The sequence below is a fragment of the Epinephelus fuscoguttatus genome, linkage group LG12 (assembly GCF_011397635.1).
Source record: "Epinephelus fuscoguttatus linkage group LG12, E.fuscoguttatus.final_Chr_v1".
In the NCBI taxonomy this organism is placed as follows: domain Eukaryota; kingdom Metazoa; phylum Chordata; class Actinopteri; order Perciformes; family Serranidae; genus Epinephelus; species Epinephelus fuscoguttatus.
The window spans coordinates 41,670,750-41,688,796 of NC_064763.1; the positions used below are offsets into that span (position 1 = coordinate 41,670,750).

The 18,047-nt window shown below is 42.7% G+C and overlaps 1 protein-coding gene across 3 annotated transcripts in view; it reads right to left on the reverse strand.

Annotated features, from left to right (window-relative positions):
• Nucleotides 1-18,047, reverse strand: part of LOC125897758 (Down syndrome cell adhesion molecule-like protein 1 homolog) — a 73,875-nt gene that overhangs the window by 53,614 nt on the left and 2,214 nt on the right. For all 3 annotated transcript variants that reach the window (XM_049591107.1, XM_049591106.1, XM_049591108.1), the window contains exons 2-3: nucleotides 8,479-8,799; nucleotides 5,693-5,839 (exon numbers count right to left, since the gene is read on the reverse strand). In XM_049591107.1, coding sequence (XP_049447064.1) covers nucleotides 5,693-5,839; nucleotides 8,479-8,799 — 468 coding nt within the window. The remainder of the gene's footprint in view (nucleotides 1-5,692; nucleotides 5,840-8,478; nucleotides 8,800-18,047) is intronic.

Sequence of the window (18,047 nt, forward strand, 5' to 3'; positions counted from 1 at the left end):
AGTCAATCCAAACAGACCACTGTGTTAAAATGCCAAATTTTACATAGAAATGAACATGTTTACAGCCTGGTACAAAAAATGATTTTGGTTGCAGCGTGGCTGCTACCATGGTGACATGATAGTCTCGCCACCAGCCAATCAGAGATCTCCGCCTTCTGATAGTCTGGGGACACTCCTTTCTAAAGTGTGTTTAACACACCGGCGAAAACGGCCGGCAACAAAGCGACGCCTCCTGCATTTTTGAAAAGGACACGCCTTCTCGGAAATGTGCGCTCCTCCTTTTCTCGTCCGCAAGGAAACAAACACACAGAGAGCTTGAAAATGGATGCCGAGAGATTTAACTCCGTTTTATCAAACGTGTGCTCAGTCCACAAGATTGTGGAAATGAAGCACTTACAGCGACTTGAGCCATTTTGTACCGCTACACGTGTTTCTAGTGGGACTATGTTTATGAGCACAAGAGTTCAGCGAGCCACAAAGCACCGCCCTGCGGATTTACTATTGGTTCTGCAACGTAGGGAGTTTTTTTAAACTCTGAAATTGTATCCGCCCATCTAAACACAAAATCAGGGAGAAAGACATCAGTCTTTAGTTAAGCAAAGTGTCTAAAGACTGACTTGTGAGTCTAGTGACATGACAACATTGGTTAACGTAACCATAGTGTAACTCCAGGCTCACAGAGTGTAGCCATAGCTGTAGCAGTCGCTAAGTCAAGTGTGTTTTTCAGTTCATGAAAGTCCATTTTAACATTTTGGCTGCCTGGTTGGATAATCAGTTTTTCCAGTAAGTACATTTTGTTTAAGTGGGTTTAAGTGTGAGTTTTTGGCTAAAACATTAGCATTAGCATTATCACAACCTGCATTATGTGGTGGTGGAATAATCGGAAAAATTGGAATAATTAGTTTCTGTCTGAGAAAATTCATGTGAATGCACCCACTAGTCCGAACAAGAACTCAGAAAGTTGGCGAAAATTGGATGCATGAGTCACCTAGTTGGCGTCATATGAAATAAACATGGCAGGCAAGTGTGAATGTTTGGTTGATGGATTAATTCACATATTGCATGTCAATTTGTTGCTCACATGTGATTTGTAATATGGTATTCGGTTGTAATGGTTAGTTGCTGTCCAAGCTGAGTGACCTAGATTAGTTAGTAAAGTTATTTATATATAGCAATATTTTAGTAGTTTGAGGGAATACACCGGTGCAGCAACACGTCTAAGAAAAAGTGACATTATGACACTTTGTACACTTTGTTTAAAACTGTTATTAATGTACTGTTTAAATGCTCTGAGCAAGAAGATACAACACATCTTTGTAGCGTCCATGTTGTTTACACATTACGACTTGAAGCTCATGAACACACCAAAGTCAGGAAATGGGACCATCCGAGGAGCACGTGAATGCAGTAACCATAGACTGTAAATGCACTGTGTTAACCAAGCTAGCAGTTAGCATTAGGGTTAGCCCCACCCTCTTGTCCAAATATGGCCACTTCTCATCACTTCTGGCTCCAAACAGCCAAGATGGCGATGGTCAAAAACTTGTGGCTTTAACCTCTCTAACTCCACCAGGACACCGACGTCCTCGCTCCCCCCCTCCTCTGTTAAATGGTATCTCCCAGGCGCACTACGTCATCAAACCATGTGATGTTTGGTATTGCTGGATTCAGGAAGCTCTCGACTTTTCAAAAATAAAATTGTTTTTCTGTTATTTATTATGGATTTCGCACCAGAGCAGCCTAAACACACAAAGTCCAAAATCGCAATGAGTGGTGACAAGTCATGTCATGCTGTTTTTTGGGATTATAACTTTCACGTTTCATATGGCTTTATTTGGTGATATTTTATGGTGCTTCTGTGTCATAAACAACATCAGCTATCATAATCACACCTGATTTCAATAAGGTACAATGTTTGAAGCTGGCTGAGTGTTGTTTGATCACTGATAGTACTGTTTTGAAGCCGAGCGAGCGCTCTTGTCATTTTGAGCTCCGCCTGGATCTTTTCATGGTAAAAACACTGTAGAATGGTCATACTTTGAGCAGTCTTCTTCAAATTTGAAACAAATGTTCACTGATAGTGTGCCTACAGCCCCACAGTGTCATTTACCTGCTCAGATGAAGCCACAGACAGTTATTCATCCTGAAACACTTTTTTTTATTTTATTTTAGGAAAATCTTCAATTTGTTACTGACTTCAGAGGCCCATTACTCTGTCTCTGTATCACCTAGAGTGTTTCTGACACTTTCACAAGAAACTTCAGGGAGTTTTCTTTCTGGCAAGACCTCATGCATGCATGTAGTCAGAGCGGTTCAGAAGCTACAGTCATTTAATTTGGGTATGTCATTTTAGGCGTTTTTTACATAATGGGGGTGGAGTACAAGGCCCAGACACATCAAACTGACCTCAAAGAACTAGTGGCAACCAAAGCTGACTGTTGCACCTCACATCACCTGTCTCTTAGCCAAAAAGTAGCACATGAACACACCACAGAGACTACAGTCAGCGGCCTTCCAGCATGTACCTTCTGTGCCTGTGTGAGAAAAAAAATCTCCACACCAGCAGGTGGTGGTAGTCTGTATTCCTCATCTAAAAAGGAAACTGCATAACCATCTGGATGCTAGTTAGCCAGTTAGCACATTAACAAACAATCCAATGTTGAAAGCACAGAGCAAATTTACCGTGCCGACTTTAGCTCTTTGTTTACTTTCCTCAATATGCTGAAAAAAATCCTACAGAGGCCAGCAAGGGGCAACAGTGTGGGACACTCTGCACTGACTAGGCCGACTGTTGGCTTGGTGTGTCAGGGCCTTAAAACAGGAGTCCACAAACTGATGCATGAAGTCTCAGTGACTACATCCATTATTTTTATAAAGTCTGTGAAACTAATAAAATCTCCAGCACTTATCATTTGTGCAGACATTTGGAGCTGAAATGCGTTGCCAGGATATAGAAGCAATCCTATGATTTTCTTTTGTGTTGCAACAATGCGACCAACCATTGCCTTTGAAATTCAGTGATGGTTGAGTGTTTTAACTCACTGTTTGCAGTGGGATTCAGCAGACAATGTCTCTTTCTATCAATACAATACCAGACAACATCCCAGGCAGAGCATTAGTGACCACAGAGACAGCTAATGGGGATTTGAACAAAATAAAAGGCATGCAGTCGGTTGCATGAATGTGATTGTTTGTCTATCTCTCTTCACTGTATGATCGAGCACTGAAAAGGCAGGGTGTTTCCTTACCTTCTGCCCAGTGCATGCTGGGATAGGCTCAGGAACAGAAACAAACATGTGAGGAAAATGATGGAGTGAAGGTTTCTGAATAAAACAGACGCGTGCATGTGTGCATAACATGTATGGATTTACTCACTCGAAATCCAATGCAACTCCTCCTGTTGTCTTTCTTAAGCAAGGAAATAGTGACAGGCAGGACAGGCAGCCTCCCACTCACTGGCATGCAGAGAGCTCTTAGTCACAAAATCAATTTTAATTTTCACATCTTCATTAGACCTATCCAGACAGGTCTTTGCTGCCCAAGCAGCGAGGAGACAGAGGTAGAAAGAGAGTTTGACTAGTGAGCTCAAAGAGATGGTTAACGGAGGAGTTGGACATCAGCATCAATAATGTTTCTCATTGGACTGTTTATATAACCACATGTATCCACTGTATATTGATACTGACTGTGTGTGTGTGTGTGTGTGTGTGTGCAGTAGTTGCGCATCCATCTGAGAGTGCGCACACAATATTCAGATCATGAGCTGATCTGCAGACGTGTTGTGTTTTAGAGGTCATATAGTGGATAAGTGACTGCGCTGACTGGCTGTAAGGACGACGAGGTCGACGCGTTGATTACTGCAGAGGTTGGGGTCAAGGTTGAACACGACCACATTGCGAGCGCTTGCTGTGTTTGCGCCACTGTCGTTTGGAGACGAAAGTTCAGTGAGCTGCTCATCATGTTCAACATCTGATCCTCACACTCACTGCTCATCAACTGACCTATATACCTCTAATTACACACAGCAGCCTCATGACGGCACACAGCGACGCCCAATATAGAAAAAACAGAGGACTGGCACATTCAAAGCAGATCAACTGTCACTGAGAAGCAAACATGAAGGGAACTCTGTCTGTATGTAAATATTTAGAACATGTGCATTTGTCCCCTCTCCCCCAGTATAAACAGAAAAGTAGCACATGTTTATTTTGACAAAGTTATAGACATTTACACCATAAACTGATGCAGAAAATGCAGGAAATTATGTAGCAGATGAGGCAAAGGCAAATGAAGAACTGCCTTTAGTTTTAGAGGGAAATCAGCAAATCGGAATGGAGATTTTAAAATGTCATTTGAAAACAACACAAGACAAAATCTAAGATCTGATTCAGTAATAAATTTAAAGAAAATTTCATACAAGAAAATGTGTAGTTTGTGTGTTTAGCTAAAATATAATAAGATGAAGCGTGTAGAAAAACAAGAGAACGTCTAATCAAACTGAATTTCGAAAAAGTGATTTTTGTGACTGAATGAACCCAAAATTAAAGTCAAAATGAAAGCATGAGGTCATGTTGGAGCAGAAAGAAAACTGTTTTTTCAATACAAAGTACAACAAAAACATGTTTTGCTTATTCCGACAAAATGAGTAGCTCCTTAATTTAGCAGCTTTCTGCCAGGATGGCAACTGAAGACAAAATATAAATACAAACTACAGTAAACTACAATACTGTACATGAAAACTGAAAATTAATGATAAAAACACACTGAAACGTCTGAAAATAACAAACTACTGCAACCTTGGTGCATGTGTATGTGTGACACAGTGTCTGTGTGTTTTGCATACATATAATATAAAACGCCATCTGCCAGGACCTGAGGCCGTTCTTGCCCTACTACCCTCCTTGCTTCTCTTCCTCTGGTTCATTTTTCTCCTCTACCTCTCATCCCTCTCTCCTACATTGTTGTCGCAAGCGTTTTAAATGTGGGAAATAAGCGTGCGCACACCTCGAACATACATCACAAACAATACATAATCACACAATAATGTGTTCACAAACAACAGACAGAAAGACTGAACGCTACATTTCTCTCTGTCTCGCACACACACCCTCACACACACACACACACAAATGAGGTTAATGAAGATGAATGTGGGGGCACAGTCCTATTGACATCCTGTGTCTCTAATTGTGGCCCTGTTCTTCAAGGACATGGTGGTAAGACAAGCAGGGAGACGACAGGAATAGATCTGATGAGGAGAAACTGTGGAATAATCATGCGACTTGGAAGAGGTCTGTCTGATGCAGTGTCAATCACAATTAAAGGCAGGGTTCGACATTAGGGGGAAAATTATATGTGATGAGGTTTAAAAGCAGTGATAGCAGAGAGGGAAATGTCTAAAGAGAGGAGGAAGAAGAGGGAGAGTGAGGGAGGAGATATCGAGCAGGGAGGAAGGAGGAGGAGGAGCAGATCAGTGATCCAGAACAGTGAGCAGACAGAAGACACGAGTTAAGAGTTCGGTCAAACATAGAGCACAGCGGTGCATCAGCCGTCCTCACACACACACACACACACACACACACACACACACACACACACACACACACAGGAGATAAAGACATACCTAAATCCTATGAAATGAGGCAACCTGCCCACCCCAGGATAATCCAGATTCACTTATGTGACGTCCTACCTGGTACGATGGAAACAGTGTCTCTCTCCCAGGACACGACGCTGACGTACTCCTGCACGGCGGCGGGGATGAGGCACTTGAACACAGCTACGTTGCCCCGCATCGAACGCTGGTCCGCCACCCGCACAGTGTAGGGCTCCCTGAAAACTACAAAATAAATACACACATTATATTGATAATGCTTTATAGCTCAGGATTTAAAAGGCAAGAGTGTGTAGTTGATGTGTGGTGACCCTGATGCTGCCAATGGATGTGAGCCTTTTTGTTCTGAGACAAAACCTTCTCGTGTTTACATCATCAAAAACACCACATTATCACTTCACAGCACAATGCTCTCTCATTATTAACCACAGAACTTCACGTTCATTCCCTGGACATGACTGGCCTACTGTTTCTAACTCTGCTATTTCACCATAAATGGCGCGAGCCGCCATTAAGCAGGATAATCATGGAAATGGTCCTCTAGCTTTGCCGTGACATCATCACGAAACTGATCTCCTGTTTTTTAGCACAGAACTTTAAAAGGATAAAACACAGTCATTTGCACATTCACAGTAAACTGGAGGCTCACTGGCGCTTCAGTTTATGCAGGTTCATGCAATATTTTACACTCTGGTGAATGAGCAGGGACTCATTAGCAAAATCACATGAAAGCTAGGACGTATCCGAAGGTTGCTAAGAAACTGGTTCGGAATCCCTTCCCTGGTAACAGACACGATGACAGCATGCATACATTCCTGCTGCAGGAGGGAAACACATGCAAGTGCATGGAAATTTACATCTTCTTTGAACGCTGATGAGTGGAATAAAGCAGCTCTGTCAAGCTCTGAAATAACACAGAATGAACCACCACTGATGTGAATTTGCTTAGATATTGTTGTTAGCCATGACAGGTGATCCAAATGAGATCGCTACCAGTTATTGTTCGATGGCAGCGGCAAGTGCAGCACCACGGCCGCAAGACTGAACCACATCCTGTGTGACCGTAACCTGTGCACCAGAGCTGCCGGGCCCGACAGAGGCCGCTGGCTGCAGGATGTTTGGTTCATGCTAATCCCTCGCCTCCTGAGGCCAGGCTTTTGGGTCATGTGGGAATGAAGGCAGCAACCGGCTGGCATGCAGCTCAGGGTCCTGGCTCAAATCCTCAACTTGGCGCTAGTATTAGTATTAGAATGAATATGAGTATTAGTTCAGGTCAGTGTTGGGAGGCAGAATATGAAAACAGATGTTGATGGCAGGAGGGAAGGGGGAGGGACCGACTGGCCTGAATGAATGATGGGAAGGAGGGGGAGGCGGGACGATAGATGCACTGTGACTATCATCCAGCTGTAGCTTTGTTCCAGCTGCAGTTTGATGTAACTGTCTGTTTGGTGAAATTCCACTTTCTTCTTCTTCTTCGTGTATCTGTGCTGGTTGGAGAGCTGCAGGAACCCAAACCCCCAGACGGACTATTTTACTTCAGATGAGGTCTCGCTTATTAAAGCAGCCTCACGCGGTCCAATCAATGGAAAGCACCAATTAGGTTTGTTAATGAGAAATAATTAAAGAAGTGTGCTGTGGCTATATTTAGTCTGGCACAAGAGGACAGTTTGAAGAACGAGGGAGCAGGGAGGAGGAGGAGGAGGACAGAAAAGAGAATATGATGGCAACAGAGGCAGCTTTTGGTCAAACTGTCCAAAAATAGAGTTCCTGCTCCATCGAGTCTTTCCTCTAAGTGACTCGTGAAAATAATTAATTTCTTCTCTTTTGTCACTGAAAAGATGCCTCAGATATTTTTCCATGTACGGTAACAGTATATCAAAAAATATTAGTTTCTGTTTTAGGTCAGCATACAGAGCTGTAATAGATGCTGATAAGGTCACTGACTCTGTCTTTATCATGAGGTGTTGAATTACTTTTCTCACCTTGCAAAGCTTTGAAAAGCTCTCCTGAAAAGGACATTCCTGCCTTTATTGCATTAACCTTTTAAAAAGTGACGGACTGTCGATGAGCATGAAGCGATAATGTGATATAACCTATTGTCACACTTTTTCCGTCTCATGCGATCAGGTTATATCATCTAAAAATCACGCTGGAGTTGCTGCTGAACTCTGAGTACTGTAGAGGTTGTGTTTCTGATTTCATCCTACCAGATGGTGCCGTGCTGTGGATGGAGCTGAAGGGGTTATGTGGGAATAAAGTGCAGTGGTTCATCACCAGCTCAGTCAAATAGGTGCGAGCGAAGGCCGAGGCCTGGTGTAGTATGTGATGCAGATGTTCTCTCTGTAGACTGTGTTCTAGGTCAATCTGTGTTCGGGTCGAGACGGGCTATTTTAGGGCAGGTGATTCTGTGTGTGGGTAGGGCTTTTTGCAGCTGCCAATCACATCTGCTCTACTTTATGCTGTCACAACTGTCTCTTTCTGCTCCGTTCCTCTTCATGCTGTGTCTCACTTTGGCCTTTTGCTCCATAACCCTGGGCGGATAATAAGACAAGGGGCCCCCTGGACACAGAAATGCAAAGGGCCCCACCCCTCTTTTTAGTTCTTATGCATCTTTTTGTGGTTTTATGTCTCCTTTTGGTTGATTTGTGTGTCTTTGTGGTCTTTATGATACTCTTCCTGGTCAGTACATGTTTACTTGAGACATTTTGCAAGTGCAGACCAAAGGGACCTCTGACACTTTGGGCTCCTGGGCCTTGGCCCAGTTGGCCCCTTCAGTAATTCACCCATGTCCATTAACCACCCTTTTCAATCTCAGTTTCTCAGGTCCTTCAGTCTTTCCTCTCCTGACCGTGCTACTAACTCACCAGCTTTGATGCGGATGTTGGGGCTGCGGATCTTGCCGGCTTGGTTTTCGGCTGTGCAGAAGTAGTCGTTGTCGTGGATGTAGCTGTTGTAGGCGGAGGGCGAGAAGGGGTACAGCTGTAGGGTGCCATTGGCGTGCACGTGGCGGATGTGGGGCACGTCGTAGATGTCGTCGCCGGTGGCCAGGTACCAGCGCAGTATGGCACTGGGGGTGCCCCCTGCTGGACAGGGCAAGGACACCCCCACCGAGCTGGAGTAGGTTACCCTCTGCAGGGAGGCATTCACAAAGTACAGCCTGGTGGAGCCCACATCCTCACTGTGTACTGCAAACAGACAACACAACATCACTTAACAGGCCGAGGTGAAGGTGAGAGGCCAACAATAAGCACCTGTTACGCGCTGTACACACAAAGAAGCTAACAGGATTCCACTGCCGCTGATTTAAAGCAATCGCATCACATTAATGGACAATAAAATGGACACAGTGGGAATGTCCTTCAAATGTGTTGCGAAATAATCATAACAAATATATGTCAAATGTCCAGCTGCAAACATCAGTCATGTGATCCAGAAAGCCAGGGATTTGGGCTAAAGCCTGTGATGGTTTAGATGGATCGGAGTGGGGAGGAGCCTGTTACCTCCGTACAGTGTGTGCACACATACACAAACAAAGACAGAGAGAGGGAACTCGATGATAGGTTATGTGATTGGAATTTCTATGCCAGACGCAGAGATTTAAGTCGATTTAATCTCCTTACATATTTAACACACACACACACACACACACACACACACGTACAGGAATGTTCTTCACTGGCACTCCGATTAAACACATACAGCTCGAGCAGAGGTAGAAGAGTGAGAAGAGAAGAGGAGGAGGGGAGTCTCTTAAATTTGGGGTCATAATAGGACAGATTAGAGGAGAAAGAAGAGTGTGTGTGTTGGGGGGGGGCACTGCTAACAGACAGATGTGGATGTTAACCACCACTGCTTCTAAATGATATCATCTAATACACACCACCCCACTGCATGTTCACCGTGTTAGTGTTCAGTTCAGCACAGAGAGTGTGTAAAACATGATGGAAGATACTAACAGATACTGAAGGATCCAGGATTTTGATCCAAATTGGGTGAAATTAGCACTCAGCACACTCTGCTCGTTGTTAAACCATGACTGTGTGTGTTTTTCTTTTTCACAAAATGGATCAAATTGGTTTTTCTCTCTATACTTCTCGTCTATTTAATACCGCTCATTGAAAGAGCTGAATTTTCAACACAATGTTAATATTTATCATATAACAATAAATGCAAACTTTCAGTGGTGGAGTCTGCACGCTTTGATATCTTTTCACTTTTGACTGAAGCTTTAATGATTAATTGTAATTATTAACATTTGATAACGTCACAAAAATTTTACCTCAGCCTCAGGTCTTGACCTGCGATGATTAATCAATAGGTTGTCAATTATTAAATCAATCACCAACAAATTTGATAATCAATTGAATGTAGTTTTTAAGAAAATAAAAATCCAGCTTCTTAAATGTGAACATCTGGATTCTTGAATCCTCTGTGACGGTAAACTGAACATCTTTTCAATGTGGACAAAACACGATATTTGAGGATGTCATTTGGGGCTTTGGAAAGACTGATCTTCTGACAATTTATAGACTAAACACCTAATTGATTAATGAAGAGAATGTTTGATAGATTAATCGACAGTTAAAAGTTTAGTGGTCACATCAGGTTTACTTTTTGTGAGATGGTCTTTGTGCTTTATAATTAATGAACATCAGTTAATTTCATGAACTGCTTTTTAATTACAAAACAGATCGGATGATTTCTTCTACTCTGAAAACATTTTGTCAGAACTGATACTGAAACAAAACAGCTGAAGGTCTGGGACTATAGATCTATAGATCTATAGAACTATAGAACTTATAGTTTATACGTCAAAGTTCAACATGTCAGCAACATATCATTAAAAATAGATCTAGAAATATGTCTGCAAAATGGATCAAACACAGTAAGTTGATTCAGTATTTATAATATAAACACTAAGGCTGCAACTAATGACTCTTATTTTGTATTTTTATAAACTGATTAATCAATGCCCATCAACATTCCCTACAGGTGATGTCATCACATTACTTGTCTTGTCCGATCAACACCCAAAGATAATTCAATTTATTATCACGTAAGATGAGGAAAAGCAACATATTCTCATGCCTGAGTACCAGCAAGGAGAGAATATTCTCCCCCTTTGATTGAAAATCATTCGTTATTGTCAAAATGTTTGGCCTTCATTTTTCTGTCGATCGACTAATTGATTGATTGACTGCTTTTTAGGAAGTGAAAACGGTTTTGGGTCCCCTGTGATCCAGATTATGTGTTCTATGACTCTGTGTAACACCTGCTAACTGCCACTGAGTACAGGACATCAATCAAGACCTGCACTAAGTGTACAAAAACATATTATGTTCCATGACACAGAGGTACACACATCCTGTGTCTGCAGATACAAGTTCTGATATTTAGATGATCATTACATTATTTGTCATTATCATAGCCTCTTCATGATGGCAACTGTGCTGGACCAGCAGAATGATAGTCTTCCTCAAGGAACATTGTCACATCATATCTGAATAATCATGGACTCATGCTGAGGCTGAGGGAACAGGGTAAGTGAGAAGCATCCTGTTGCTCACATTGTGTGAGCCATTATTAGGTTTTCACAGGTACATGAAGCGCAGTACCCAAAATAGTTGTGACAATTAAAAGAATCATGGGCGTGAACAGTGACGGTGCAAACAGAAGAACATTAAGAGAATCAGTCACCACCATCAACAGTGTCACTGCGCTGGCACCGAGCTCAGTGCGCCAGACTGAAGAAAGACGCAGTGATCTTTATCATCCAGGAGGGTTCCTAAATAATTCCAGCTTCCTTTCAAAGAAGTGCTTCTATCTGTAGACTGGAGATTGATAAAGCTGGGCAGAATGTTACAGATGGTATATGAAAATGTGTCTGGCAGTCCAGTGGTGGGCTGCAAAAACCAGGTCAGACTCCCTCCCCTCTGCAGATTACTGATAATGGCCCCTGAGCATAAAGCCCATATTAAAGATTGCAATATCTATAATCTCCCAATGGGGGGACAGGACTAAAGTGGAGGAGTGAGGGGGTCACCCTGAGAGCTCGGGGGGGGCTGGGCAGCAGGAGAACCTCTCATACAGTAGATTATATGGCCTGGGGGCCTGGGCACTGGGGGGCTGGGGCGCACTGGGACTGATGGAGAGGGAAGTGGAATAGAAAGGGGATCAGAGCAAACTCCCACCACTCAGAGCCTGTCAAAACCAGGCGAGCCACACATGCACTCTCCCGACACACACACATGCGTGCGCATAAACACATACACACTCCAAAAGCAGCTCTCAGCGCTCAGTCACACTGGGAGGAGGCAGAGCGGGTTGCCATGGTGGCGCTGGCACTTGAAAGCTGCGACTGAATAAAAAAACAATGCAACAATTTAACTGAACAACAGTGACCCACACTGAAGGATCTAAATTTAGAAACTTCAAGTCACCAAACCCAAAATCCTGTCGCACCATCTCTGATATTTGCAGGTTGCAAAAAAGCTGAAGTGAGTAAATATGTTTAAAACAGGAAGCAGAGAGTGCATGCAGGTACGCAGATTGTTCGTTTAAGTGTGAATACCCATCAGATTCTGTGTAAATGCCTAACGTGCCAGCAGTGGCCGAGCCAGTCAGGGATAGATTGAAAAACTTGTTTGTCGATGTGTGTTCAGGCACAGCAGCATTAGCGCATCAGACTGGGTGTGCTCCAAAACTCAACTGGCACCAGTGACTGCTGGACTTTCCACTCCATTTCAAACCAACAGTCAAAAAATTACAAAGCACCTGTGCCAACCTGCGTAGACGGCTGGTGTGGCAGGGCATCAAAATGCCCCACGCACCAACAGTGAGGTAAAGAACAGAGACTGCATGCTAAACACATCTTTGTCAAGTCCAAATGGAAACGTTCTGAAATGTCAAAGTCAAAGATGAAGTTGGGCCAGCTGCACTCACCCTAACACACAGCCTTTCAACATGTTTATATATGCTGGCATTGTACCATTCTGCAAAACACGGATATGTTACGTGATGTATCACATCAACGTTTCTAATGTGACGTAGTGTGAGCTGCCTTTGTCATCCGGAGGTGGAGGAGACACCTGCCGAGCTGCAGACCACTGTTCGAGACCGACAAACTATAAAACCAGTTGTGATTCATCGCTGTGTTTTCTGTGACTTTTAGCCACCAAACGTGGGTGTTTTTTAGCAACTTGTTGCTGTTTTTCCAGCATGGTCAGTGGCACAAAAAGTGGCTATGTTTTGAGTAGTACATGGTCTGTCCCTCGCCATAACCCGGTGGTTTTTGTGCCTAAACTGAACCACACATTAACCACAGCATGCTGAATCTTAAAGTTTCAGGGTATCCTCTAAATAATAACAGATAGATGGTTTGCAGAAACGTACAATAGCAACATTTGTTTCTGGCAACTGGGACAGCTCATTTAATGTTCAGCCCCTACACAGATCAATTAAATGTTAAGGTTTGGCCAAACAGTTTGATTTAATGTAAAGTTAAAGGAATACTTCATCCAACAAATGACCATTTGTTTATCACTCACCTCGTGTTACGATGCATTCATGAAGAAAACTTTTTTTCTGGCACATGCCTCCACGGTGAAGAAGGAATCCAAAAACTGAGAAAAATTCTTGATGAATTTAAGTCAAAGGCAACTGCTGTTTAAAAACTCTCACGCAACATGTGCAGTGTAATCCAGCTGTTCGCGCAGTACTTCCAAACTCATGCATTTTACTAAAACTGAACTGAAAGCGAAACCTGTGTATGCTCTCATCAAAGCCAGTCCATTGTGACTTGTGTTTAAAAGGGTTGGTTCAGATTTACCAAAGTCATAGAATGACAATTCAGCGAGGTGACGTTACTGTTCTTGTCAGTGAAGTCCAGCTTTGATGAGAGCATAGAGAAGTTTCACCTTTACTTCACTTCTTAAAAAGGAAGGTTTTAATGAAAATGCATGTGTTTGGGGGGAACTGAGCATACGGCTGAATAAATGAGACTCGGATTTTACTGCAGAAGTTGTGTGAGAGTTTTTAAACAGATGTTTTGACATATTTTAGTGTTGTTCTATCTGGACTTCCTTTGACTTGAATTCATCAAGGATTTTCTCTGTTTTTGGATTCTTCGTTCTCTGGAGGCTTGTGACAAAAAAAAGTTTTTTTCATGAATTCAGCAGAACACAGGGCGAGTAATTGATATGCAAATGATCATTTGGGGGGTGAAATATTCTTTTAAGGCTTAATTCATGGTCATGCCATCTAACCATAGTTGAACCTTTTTTTAAGCATATTGAAATCTAATTTCTGCCACTCAGATTTTTACAAAACCTTTGATTGATAGGGATCTTTAAGGAAATGTGCAAGATATGTGTTGATCACAGTCTTGACAGTAAAATACTAGAGTCGTACTGATACCGATACCAGTATCAAAAATGCCTCTGATACTGCCTAAAATGCAGTATCGGTATCAGTGAGTACAGCCTATGACCAATCCGATACCACGTAATGCCTCACGTCATTACGCATACGCACGCTACAGGCAAACGAAACGGAAACGGAGCGGAGTTTAAAAAGCATTCTACTGTAGCCTTTAAAATGTCTTTTTTACCAAATTGTGTGGCTGCACTTTAACCTGTGTCTTGATCTGTGTCAACACTGGATAATAATGATAATAATAATAATAATAAAGTTGTATGGCATTGATTCTACTATTATGTATTTATTTCTTAATATTTTACACAGAGTTTTAGGAGTTGAGACATACAACAGTTCATATCCCATCCATTTTTATTCTACGCGCTGGTATCGGATCGGTACTCGGTATCGGCAGATACCTAAGGTTCAGGGATCGGAATCAGTATCGGGAAGGAAGAAGTGGTATCGGTGCATCTTTATAAAATACCAGTAGTAAAGTTATCAACCTGTCAAACCAGCACGCTCCCACTAACCAGTCACTACAGTGGACATACAGCTGGTTAGTGATTTTATGTTTTTCATCAGTAAGACGTCAGTGATAACAGATGTATGGTTATTTACTCATAGGTTAGTCTATCAGAAGAAATGCTGAATTTGAGTCTTAATGCTCTGTCAGTTTGCATTCTCACGTTTATCTATGGCTGCAATGCACACGTTATTTTCATTATCAATTGGTGATCAATTATTTAGACTCTTAAATGTTAAAAAAATGGCAATTACATGTTCCCAGAGTCCAAGGTGAGGTCTTAACACGTCTTGTTTTGTCTAACCAAGATTTGATAGAAAACAGAAAAGTGTCAAATCCTCCCATGAGAGAAGTTGGAAGTTGAAACGATTAATCAATCCTTGAAATAGCTGCCGATTAATTATCTGCCAATTGATGACTGTTATTTAACTAATTGTTTCAGCTCTACATTATTCTGATTTAACAGAGATACAGTGAAACCTGCAAGTGGACATTAACACTTTGAGACAACTGTATCCCACACATATGGTGCCCCTGTCCATGTCAGCGACACCACCTCTCCCAGTGATGCACACCCACAAATATCTAACCCCGGCAGCGAGCGGACAGTCACTGCCCTGAGAGCAGTACTGACCAAAGCTGCAGGGGTTCCTGTGTTGCCGCTGCTGCACATCACCTGCACCCAGGAGGCTTCATCAACCTCGTTCAGACACAGCACCAGAGAGGAAACCATGCAGCCCTCACTGGAAGTGTTGGAGCACTGACGGCGCTGCTGGAGCTAAAGCTCAGGCTGTCAGAGTCGCAGCCACTGTTTTATACATCCTGCCAGAGCGCCACGCATGAATATGTATGTCAGAGAGGCAGAAGTCATAACCTATGCAAGGTTTCATCATGCATAATGCAGCTGATCTACGCCTCTCCAGGATGTGAGTGCGCACAGGCACAGGAGTGTACACACACACACACACACACTTGACGCTCACAACTGTATTGTGATGAGGAGGTAAACAAACCCCAGAACCCCCAGTGTTTCTCTTACACACATTCTCACACCCAGAGCTCCCTGTGCCCAACCACAGGCAAAATACCTGCACACATCCCTCCTCTTCCTCTCTCACCCATCTCCGTCTTTCCAATTCGTTCTCACTGTAGAATCATTTTCACAGCATTTTATCTTTATTGGATTAAGTGATAGGAAACGCGATAAAGGTCAAAAGCAGGACTCAACTTAACAGAGACAAGACATCAGCCACGTGAACTGTCAAACACCTCTCCCTCCTCTCCCTCACTGCTTGCTATTTTGGAAACAGCTCCATTTCCACCCAGCCTGTGACTCTTGTGTTCACTCCCTTCCTGTCCTGCCGTCACTCATCCTTCAGGTGTTTTTCGGGACAGAAAGTTGTGTGTTTGATAGCAGGATTGAAATCGTGTGTGGGAACACACAGCAGCAGAGGAGAAAGTGGGAGGAGACGCACTGTCGGAAGGGGGTGTGAATTGAATATTGGTGGGATGCAGGGGGATGAAGATAGGTGTAAGCTTATGGATAATCCTCAGGGGTCTGGCGTAAGTAGGTGGTTGGTGGGTGGAGAAGTCGGGGGGAAGGTTGTCGGGGTTACATCTAATCAAAGAAGGGGTATCGCCGATCCCCACCTACTGTCTTTCTGTACACCCTGTCCCCAACAATCTGCTCCCCACCCCACCCCACCCACCAGCACCACAGCTAACACCCCCCGGCCTGTGCTGTGTCAGTAAAAAAAAAAAAAAAGTGTGCTACTTCAGCAGTCCCCTGGGACCTGCTCCCCCTCACATCAAAGCAGCCAGTTTCTCTCTTAATGTGAATATCAAATCTGTGGATCACAAGTCCCAGCACAGTCTGCATAAACTGCCCCTCCCCCAGCCTTTAATTCTGCCTAGTGATGAGGGAGAGCGAGGGAGGGGAGTTACTGCGAGAGGAAGCGATGGAGGGAGGGAGGGAGGGAGGGAGAGATGGAGAGAGAGATGGAGATAGAGAGAGAGAGAGAGATCCAACAAAAACAACTACTTGCTTCAGAGATTTGACATTTGCTGAACGCACCCTCCTTCTGAAAATGTGCCGCTCCAGCATCCAATAAAATTTGGAGGAGGTCTGGCTCAATTTAGCAAATCTTACTGTCGACTGTGTTCATTTGCATGTTCTGTTGTTGTTGTTGTTTTAAATGACTAGTTCTTATTCATAATCTCGTTGGGATTTATAATAAATTCGAGGACGAATGGGAGAGCAGGGATGCCAGTGACAGAGCTGTGACATCCTATTGGTGGGAAGCTGGGAAGTGCAATGAGCTCCGTTTCTCTGCTGACAGTGTTACAGCAGCACACTTTGCCCACCATTAGGCAACAACACTGATCAAGACGTGTGCGCAGATATTTTGTCTTCAGTTAATTTGAGAGGAAGAACTGACATTTCTGTTGTTCAATTATATTTAAATTACGGTTTTCTGAAGTAAACCTGCAGGAGATGTAAAAGTCAAGTCGACTTCTTTGATTTAAAAATGTCCAGCAACAGTCGGTTTATAAGACATTTATATTTTTCATATTTTTGTGGGAGCATGTTTTGTCATTTGAAGTAAAAGGATCAGAGTGATGTATCCTACAGTCAAAATCACCCCCACAGCTCATTTGTTTCTACTTCACCCCTCTTTAAGCTGGTAAAATTAAATAATGCCGGGTTTGAGCTGGTTAAAAAATGCAGGCCTGTGCCCTGCCTGAGTAATGATTGGCACCCCTGTGGACCACACAGCTCTGTCATTGAGTGGTGCCTATAGCTCAGATTGCAGCTTTAATTGTGCAGCCTTGCAAAGGCAGCACAGGGAATTGGACTGGGAGGGAAGGAGGGGGGATTTTTTTTTTTTTTTTTTGTGCATATTTCTATTTGGAGCCGGTGAGCAGTGAGGAGGACGAGAGTGTGCCAGCGTGAGGGATCAGCTCATTGCTGTGGACACCTAGAAATAAATTCACGTTGCATCGTTTGAATGTTACACAAATCCTTTTTTTGTTTTATTAATTTTGTCTAATTAATCAGATTTTAACATTCTTAGTTCAGACTAGGCCTACAGCAGGCCTGTGTGTTAAAGTGGATTTTATTTGCTGCTAATTAATCAACAATTACAGTAATGCAGGCTGAGTTTGATTTAAAATGACAGCTAGGAGAAAACACAAGATTTTGTTTTGAAATGACCGATTAAAAATCACAATAAAATCCTTTAATGGGGTGTAATATTTGAAACCACTGAATAATAATAATAATATGCATTATGCTCTAACTGGTTAACTGGTGTTACCCTGTGAGCTTTTTTTTTTTTTTTTTTTGCAAAGATCTGTACATTACCATGATTGTCTACTAAATCTGATTTTTTTTATTCAGTAGTGGATTTTTATATTTTTAAGAATAAATAAATAAGTAAATAAACTGTAGTTTATCTCCTGCAGAAATAACACACGAAAAGTGTCCAACAT